General features: G+C 29.3%; 3 protein-coding genes across 3 annotated transcripts; 2 read left to right on the forward strand and 1 right to left on the reverse strand.

The window, feature by feature from the left end:
• Window positions 1-1,030: 1,030 nt before the first annotated feature.
• On the reverse strand, window positions 1,031-2,074 carry GO595_003505 (Thioredoxin family protein; the record flags this gene model as incomplete). Its single annotated transcript, XM_067916533.1, has 1 exon — window positions 1,031-2,074. One exon carries the CDS (start codon window positions 2,072-2,074, stop codon window positions 1,031-1,033), a length of 1,044 nt encoding a protein of 347 aa, XP_067776362.1.
• Window positions 2,075-2,406: 332 nt separating this feature from the next.
• Window positions 2,407-3,947, forward strand: GO595_003506 (LMBR1-like conserved region family protein; the record flags this gene model as incomplete). The annotated part of the gene is made up of 2 exons (XM_067916535.1): window positions 2,407-2,914; window positions 2,983-3,947. The coding sequence occupies 2 exons, from the start codon at window positions 2,407-2,409 to the stop codon at window positions 3,945-3,947; spliced, it is 1,473 nt and encodes a 490-aa protein (XP_067776363.1).
• Window positions 3,948-6,160: 2,213 nt separating this feature from the next.
• On the forward strand, window positions 6,161-6,793 carry GO595_003507 (uncharacterized protein; the record flags this gene model as incomplete). The annotated part of the gene is made up of 1 exon (XM_067916536.1): window positions 6,161-6,793. One exon carries the CDS (start codon window positions 6,161-6,163, stop codon window positions 6,791-6,793), a length of 633 nt encoding a protein of 210 aa, XP_067776364.1.
• Window positions 6,794-9,792: the final 2,999 nt, after the last annotated feature.

Here is a 9,792-nt window from a genome sequence, read left to right on the forward strand (position 1 = left end):
AAAATTATTAAAATGAATATATTTTGCATTAACATCAATTTCTTTATCTAAAAGTAATTTTACTATTTCTATATTATTATTTCTAACTGCTATATGAAGTGCTGTTTCAAATTATTAAAACATATTTCAAATTATTAAAACATATATAAAATTATTAAAACATATTTCAAATTATTAAAACATATTTCAAATTATTAAAATATAATCTAAATTATTAAAATGAATAGTTTTTGCATTAACATCAATTCCTTCTTTATCTAAAAGTAATTTTACTATTTCTATATTATTATTTCTAACTGCTAAGAACCAAAAGAAAATAGTTACGATAGAAAAGTGTCTTAATACGTTTTTAGAGCTAATGAAAATTATCTCAATTCCTAATAAATATAAAATCAGTAAGGCACTCAATATACAAAAAAATATAAATACAACAAAAGGCGATGATTTTGTTGCAAAAACGAATGATAAACAAAAATCGAGTATAAATCTACCATCTGAAATTCTTGAATTAGACGCATTGCAAGATACCATTGAGCAAATACATAACAGTTCAGCCAGCAACAGTGCGGTTCGTCATGAGCTAGATGAATTGAAAGAATATTTAAAAACACATGAAAACAAAAAAACTAAGAAAAAGCATCAAACAAATATATCAAGCCATTTAATCGCGTATACGCCACCAAAACCAACCACAGAAGTATTATTTTCGAATCGTAAAGTTCATTCAATAACTCTTCCTCCAATCACACATCCTACAAGCAAAATGACAAACCACCGTAGAGTACCAAATGAATTATTTATGAATTTACAAAGAAGATATTATTCTGCGAAATCACAAAAACCGCGAAACTTATCTTTTCATCAGCATCTTTCACTTGACAACAATTTTTTTTGATGTTTGTTTAAATAAATATTAAAACTTGTTAAAAAAATTTTTCAAAAATTTTTAATGTCAAAACATTCACCAAATTTAAGTTCAATATTTAATTGGATTCATTCGCAATAAAATTCATTTCGAGCTTATATTTTACTATAATTCCGATGATGTTTGTTTTAATTTGTCAATCAATTCGAACTTAGCACCTCCATCAAGAACATGATCAAGGAATGATTCCAGTGTACCTTTTTCTGTTATTTTAATTGCGGCATCGCGTTTGTGGTGGAGAATCCAAGTGTTCTCTTTGGCAAATTCGATTGGGCAATTTTTGCCACAAATATAAAACCTGAACGGATCATGGCGATACTTCTTAGATGCGTTAGTGAACTCTTCTGAAGCTAAGTCAGATCCCTCCAAAACGCAAAAGATTCTTTTACCTTTACAGTTAGAATTGAAAACTTCAATTGAGGTAAGATTATGTACGAGAAGTGGAGCTGGAGTTGGTACTGGAGTAGGTTTTGGTGTTGGCATTATTCCATTGAAGAAATCTCTGATTGTTTTCTTGATTTGATCAAATTTATTTCGACCTTCATATACAACTTGATTGTCTCCATCTATCATAAGAATGGTTGGAGTTAACGTGATATTGAACTTCTCGTGGATGGTTCGATTATTTGAGAAACCGATTCTGATTTTTTGTTTATTTCCACTGAAAGCACAGCTAATGCCAGACCAAAGAGGTGGCGCCTTAGCCTTGTCTGAAAAGAGGATAACTTCACGAGTGTCTTCTTGTGGAAGCCATTCATCATCAACTTTTTCAGCAAGATTAGGAATAAGACGTGTAGCAGTATTTAACATAGAACGTGCAGACCTGTCTCTCATGTAGTTCATTTGACCTTTTGGATGGAAGATGATAAATGTTGGGATAGAAGTGATATGAAATTGATTTGCTATGCTATATTGCTGGTTTGTATTAACTTCACCAAATTTAATCATGCCAGCTGCATCATTGGCAGCTGCATCAAATTGTGGATAAGATGCTTGGCAAGCTGGACAATATGTTCCATGGAACATTACAAAATAAACAGTTTTATTATCACGCTTTTCAACTTCTGAATGAAAATTATTTGAAGTAAGTTGGATGACATTTTTTCCAAATTTATATGAAGAACAAATGCAAAATAGTGCAGAGAACATTTGCACTTATTTGGCCAGATTCCATTAAAAGGTTTATTTTAATTGAACTGCATTTTCTATGATTGTAAATTTTTTTGAGCATAACCGTTTTCCGATAAAGAATAATTTGTTGCACGTTAATTGGTACTACTAATGGAATGAGAAGATCAGAAAAATGGAAAATTTTAATGATGTTTATATCATACGTTCTTTTTTTCAATTTCCCAAAACAAACATAGTGCTGTAAATCTTTAAAGATGAGAATTTCTTGGAAACCAAAATAATTTCGGTGAGAAGAAACCGCCAAATTTCTAATTAAACCGTTATTTCTTCACAAAAGGTTAAAAACTAAAATGGCTTTCGATATCTTTTTATGCATTATTTGCATTGTTTTCACAGGTCTCTGCTTAGCAGCAGGCTTCTATATGGTTATTAGGTTCCAGCATCCCGAAGACAAATGGAATTCTTGGTTCCCCAAAATTGTTGTAACACTTGCATTAGGTGTAGCTTCCATGAATGTTCTTCTTTTACCACTTGACGCTATTAATCGATCATCTGGAAACACACTTCGTATTGATATTATGTGCTGGGTATTTACCATAGCATCACTTGTTCTTGCCTTTATAGTATGTCCATTTGCAATGTTTTACTATGAAAATAAAGATGAAGAAGAAGAACTTGGCAAGAAAAAGCATCCAGTTTGCAAAGCTTTATTAGAACTCATTCCATTTATTCTATTCCTTGTAATTCTATTCCTTATTTTATGGTTTGCTGTTGGTCGCTGTGAAATTCCCATTGAAGTTCACACCACCACCACCTCCACCGATCCAAATTCCTTGGATGGTGCATGTACAAATTGCAGTATGTTTTTCCGTGCCAGGTTTTTCACAAAGCCTAGCACATATACGAACAACTAACCCCAGTGCAAGCATCTAAAAATTGGACAATTACTCCATCGGCCATCACATATTTTGTATCATTACTTGGATTCATTGGATATCTCTTTTTAATCATTCTAGGAGGGTTTGGAGTCATAACTCTTCCTTTTGGGCTGATAGAAAATTTTGTATATCGACCACGACCAATTTCACTTCAAGTCTATAGCAAGGCCAAACTATCAGTAAATCGATGGGCTAATGATCTACTTGAAGAAGGACAAGCATTACGTGAAGACGTCTTAGCTCTTGGCCGCAATCACAAAAGTGTCAGAACTCGATATACCAAATTTGAGCAACAAGTCGAAGCATTAGAAGAAACGTACAAACAGGTTGAGATTGCTTATCGATTTCGCGGTGGCAATCCCATCTGGCCATGGGTATCATTATTCTTAGGAATCATTGCGATCATATTTTCTATTGTTTGGGTCATTCATATCATAATATATTACATTTGCGATGTACATCCGTTCCTTAATGTATTTTTCAATGCATTAGATAATGCATTTCCATATGCGGCGGTTGTCTTTTTTGGTTTATTTGTCTATTATTTATATTGGTGTGTGATTGATGGTACTACTTCTATTGGATTGAACATATTTATCATGAGAATTCATCCGATGGAAGTCCAAAACACGCCAATGACTTCTTTGCTGTTTAATTCGATTGTGATTTTGTTCGCTTCTTTCGGTGTGGCATTGTTTTCTTGTATGAATTTCTCTGTGTACACGAGACTGTCTTCGTTGGATATGATATATGGTATCCAAACACAAACTTTAATTGGAATTAAGTACGTGTGGCAGTACGGCGTTTACGTATTCTTCGCATTCATTCTGTTCGGCCTAATTTATAAGGCATGTAAGGCAAGAAAGCCAACGCCGAGAGTGAAGATGCTGAAGCAATTCTTCACAGCTTATGATATGAGTGGTATTAATGAAGCAACCGGAATAAGTAAATAAAAGAATTTGTATTTTTAAAAAAATTGATCTTTCACTGAAAAACAAATGTTTCAAATGTACCAAAAATTTTTAGTTTGATATGAAATTACTTTAAATATTATCAATATTTTTAAAAATATTTAATTAAGAAGTGATGATTTGCATTACTTATTCTTAAGTACTGTAAAAAAATATTTAGAATATCATTTCAGTTGTTCGATGGATTATTTCTTACGAAAAGTTATATGGATGCCATATTGTATATAAAAAGATATTCATTCCAAAATTTTAGACAGAGTAAAATTTGAATTGGTTCTAATTTTATGTCCTCTGGTTGAAATTTTATACTGTAATGGTTATATCATTCAAATTACACAGAATTCCCTCATAAAATGTGATCTCCCTTAAACTTTTTCTTTATAATAACCACAATATTATTGAAATTTGAATGAATGAATGATTACTTCACCAAGAACAATTCAGAAATCATAAAAGCTATTTTCATGTTTGGTATGTTGGAAAACATTGAAGTTGAAAGACATCAAAAGGTTAAAGGAACAGAGATTAATAATTATATGATCATCAAAAAAATTGGAGAAGGATCTTATTCCAAAGTCTATCTTGCAACAGATATAGAGTCACAGAAATATTATGCAATCAAATGTACAAAACATAGTTCTTTATCCAAAACTATAAAAGTAAATGCACAGTTTGAGAACGAAATCAAATTATTAAATTCTCTTAATCATAAAAACATTATCAAACTTCATCAAGCATTGCTTGATCAGGTTAACAATAATTTATATTTAGTTTTAGATTATGCTGAAAACAAAAGTTTAGAAGATGTTATTAGTTCAAATCAACATCTTTCAACCAACAACATTTTATCAATTATCAAGCAGATATTATTAGCATTAGATTATATACATAAAAATGGTTATGTTCATCAAGATATTAAGCCTAGCAACATACTAATTTCAAAAAATGGAAGGGCTCTTTTATGTGATTTTGGTATAGCACATTCAGTCAAAAAAGATTCCAAAACTTTCGGTTCGCCTGCATATCAAGCACCAGAATCACTTGATGATGACGAAATAGATTATAAGAAAACAGATGTATGGTCTCTTGGAATAACATTTTATCAGATGTTATTCCATTCACTTCCATTTACAGGACAAAATATTTTTGAAATTATTTATAATGTTAAAAACACAAAAATCAATATTCCGTTTTGTTTGCAAGATGGAATTAAAGAACTGCTAGAATCTATGTTGAATAAAAGGCCTGAAAAAAGACTTTCAGTCAATGAACTTCTAAAAAATCCTTTGATTGAAAATGCGAGTGAGCTTATTACTGATATTCATTTTGAAAAAATGAAAAATATCCAATCCAATCAAAACAAATTTAAATATGTTAATGTAATTAAAGCAGCCATTTGGAATGAAGAAAAACATTCATTTTCAATCGGGCAATACATCAATTCCTTAATATGCAAAGATACTAATAGCCAATATTATCCAATAAATCAGGAATACCTGAATTAGTGACCAGTCATTAAAACATCATTTAGTTTTATTTTTATATGTGATTTTTTTTAATATAAACATTATAAAATTAATTACTTTTATTATATGAAAATTAGATTATAATCGCATTAATTAAGATGAATAAAATAATTAGAACTTAAATCTGTGAGTTTTTAATTGTTTTTCTAAATTATTCTTATAACAATACCTGTTTTTATGCAAAAAAAGTAACAGTGATAAAGTTCTTATCGAAAAATGGGAGGAACAATAAAAATTTGAAAAATATTTTTCAATACAAAAGTCTATTTCGAAAAAATTAATAATGAATGCTTAATGGCAAGAAAATATATTGTTTCATTCCATTAAAAAAAAGCTGATATAACATTATATCCAAAGAATCCATAAGACAACACGGAAAAATGTTTAATATTTTTCTTCATATTCTGGATAATTAAGTAAATAAATCTGAGTTATGTAAGTATATGTCAAAACGATGAACGACATTAAAAACTATTTAACTTTAAACAAAAATAAAGAAAGTAAATTTACCAAAAATTAAAATGAACAGTGAACAACATTTGTTTGTGGTTTCATTCAAAAAAGTGACAATCTAACGTTTCCGATTAAGATTTTGCACGACACTTTTGGTGTACCCAAAACGCGTTTTTTTAAGAATATTTTGATCGTTTAATGTCAATTTGACAGAAAATGTTTCTTTTACTTTTTGGCTTTTCCCTTTGTTACCGTAATTACGATTTAATAGCAGACGACGAACACTGGGATCAAGAAGGCGACCTCGAAGATGAATGTCAATCACCACAAACACTCGCTCAATTTCTTCGATGCAAAATGTCTAAATTAACACCAATTCAACAAACTGTTCAAGCTCCATTTCCAAAATGCATCATAAATTGTACAAAATATCGTTCTACACAAAGGCAAAAGTGTATCTCAGGATGTACAGATTTAGCCCATTCTTCCGAAAATGCTCAAGCTTGCATTCTTGAATGCTCTGATATCAGCGATCCTCTCCACCAAGAACGTTGCATTAATAACTGCAGATTTTCATCAAGATTTGATCCAAAATCCGACTTTTCCGACTCTTGCCAAAGATGCAAGACAATCACAAAGTATGTTTCAATGTTCGTCAATAGCTTTGATGGAATTATGGACAACGCTCAACTCAGTCAAATGATTCAACAAGCATGCACAACAAATGTTAACTTAATGCCATTCTGTCAAGCAGCATCTGCAATGGGAGGCGAGCGCTTGGCCAAGTTGTTGCGCGAAGGTGAAACTATTTCTGAAATTTGCTCGGAAGATAATTTGAACTTATGTTAAATCCAACCAAAATTTCCATATCACATAAACCTAGCTTGGAAAACATTTTTTCTTCTTCCTTTATTCTTTTTTGAATGTTAAAAAATATTTGAAAATTCAAGTTATATGTTTTTTCTTTTTTTTAAGTAGTAAGTAGCTTTACGACCTTAAAGCAAAGGAGATAAGTAGAATCAACTAAAATATTACAAATTAATATTAATAAATTTAAGATTGATTAATTTTTTATAAACTTCTAATTTTGAACTTAATTTAAGATTTACGTTTTTTAGGTGGAATGTGTTGAACTATACATAACGCTGATCGGTGTGATTTCTGGTGGACAAAGACTTGATTTTGGGATTTTTCACATCACATTTCAATCCAAAAAATGACTCACGAAGAAATGGCCGAAATGATCCAAAAGTTGATTATAATTGGTGAATCAACAGTTGGTAAAAGCTGCATCGTGAAAAGGTATACTGAAGGTACTTTTTCCGAAGCATTTATGTCAACTGTTGGCGCTGATTTTAAAATCAAAATTTTAGAATTGAATCACCACAAAATAAAAGTACAAGTTTGGGATACGGCAGGCCAGGAACAATTTCACTCCATTACAAAATCTTATTTTCGAGGTGCTCATGGGATTTTACTTATTTTCGATGTTTCTAATCGCGTTACTTTTGAACGGACTAAGAAATGGATGGACTCCATAAAAGAGACCTCAGATGATAAGGTAATTGTCGTTTTAGTGGGAAATAAAATTGACTTAAAAGAAAGAGAAGTATCGAGAGAAGAAGGGATTGAACAAGCAAAGACATATCAAATTCCATACTTTGAAACATCTGCAAAATCTGGTGAAGGAATAGTTGATGTTTTCATGTATTTGATCGAAACAATTTTCAAGCAAAAAATGAGTCAACCTGATGAAAAATCACAATCTGTAAAGATATACTTCGAAAACGATAGTGGATCATCGTCTTGTTGTTAAACAGATATCTAATATTATCAGTTTCCATTTTGTTTTTTAAAATTTTTAGATAAAATAAAAATGTTATTACTCATCATGAGAAAACGTGTGCAGCACCAAATAACGTATTTCAGATAAAGGTTATAATCCTGTATCGCTCATTAAACAAACAGAAAACTTTTTATCAATATCTGAAAAAACGAGAAAAAAGAGAGACATTTAGTTGGCATGTCATTGAGCTTATTATATTTTGGCTTTTCCATATAAATGATCATTAATTTCACAAAATCATTGGGGTACCCTATAACTTTTTCTTTTATTGTATACTAAAAATCAATCAAAAATTATTTGTTTCATTATCAATATTTTTTCGTCAATATATACATAAATATCACACTTCATTTTTTTATATCTGTGATTTAATTTTGTTTATTCTTTAATTTTTCAATACGAGAATTCAATTTTAACATATGTTCTATTAAAAATTGATTGTCAGATAAGGTTGTTATGGATTTCTTTTTTTATGGTTTATTTTCAGCACTGTTAATATCTTTTGACGCCTTATTTTTATTAATATCTATCTTTAATACTATTCTTGAATTACCATATTTATAAAATATTACAACATAATACTTATTATCAATATTATTTTTTGCATTATTAATTATAATGTCTTTTTCTTCATTAGTTAAATTCTTGATAGGTTTTTTCTCAATTATTGTGTTATCATCAGTATTATTATCAGTATTATTTTCAATTTCTGTCTCAGTCATTTATGTAATGAAAAAAATCATTATTTATTCATAATAATCTTGCGTTTGACATATTTATTTGATTAGGAGGTTTTTGAACGACTGCTGGTTTGTTTTGATTTAATTTATTATATATATTATTTCCAGCATTTATGTAATATTGTACTTGATCACTAACATGTTGTACTCTATTAATCACTCTATCTGTTATTTGTTTGCCTCTGTCAACAGCGCCTCTAATCTTATCCTTTAATTTGCCATCTGGAACCATATCAACTATTTGATCAATCCGACCTGTTATCTTATCCTTTTTATTTCTAATCGTTTGTATTGCACCAGGTATTTTACTAATAATTTTACCACCTTTATTTATTATAGGTGATAATTTACCCCATATTTGTTTGCCTTTATCAATAATATTTTTAACTAAACGACCGCCTCCTTTAACTAATTTTCTAATTCCCCCAAATATATTACCTAATCCCATATAATTATTGAAAAATAACTATTATATATTATAAAATAAGTGAAATAAAACGATGTCAGCAGGTATAAAGACCTTGGAAACATCTGTAAATGATACTATTGATAAAACACATTTTGAAACATATAATCATGTGAAAAAACACGTTAAAAGCAAACACCATGTTAAAGATGAAATTATTAAAAATATTGTAAATAAACGTTTAAAAGATAAGTTTATTAAAGAAAAGGATACTAAACCATATATGATAAAAATATTTAGTAACAGACCTAATACTTGGTTCCATGATTTATATTATAATGGTAAGCATAATCCACGTTATTGGCATATATTTATTGGAACTAATAATAGATATGTTGTTGTATATACTTTACAAAGTAAATCTGCTAAAGATATTAACTACACATTATAACAATTTATTTATAAATATCATCCTGTGAAATTAACATCTGATAAAGAATTTAATTTTTTAGATAAAAATAACGTAAAATTATTAACAGATAATAATGTTAGTATGCATATTATTACAGATAAAAATCATAGTAGTTTAGGTATTATTGATAGATTTATAAGAACATTACATGATATGAATACTCCAAATGAGAAATCTAAACATCAATCTCATGATGAAAAATATACTTATATAACACCAAAAAGGATGAATAAATTTATAAACATATATAATAATAGTTATCATTCTGCTATAGGTTGTTCTCCAAGTAAAATGTTTAATAATAAAGATCTGGAAAAAGAATATATATTTAAGTACTTAGAATTAGCGAAAAAACAACAACGAATTAAAGATTTAATTATTCCA

This window comes from Histomonas meleagridis, assembly GCF_020186115.1.
Source record: "Histomonas meleagridis strain 2922-C6/04-10x chromosome Unknown contig_204, whole genome shotgun sequence".
NCBI lineage: Eukaryota > Parabasalia > Tritrichomonadida > Dientamoebidae > Histomonas > Histomonas meleagridis.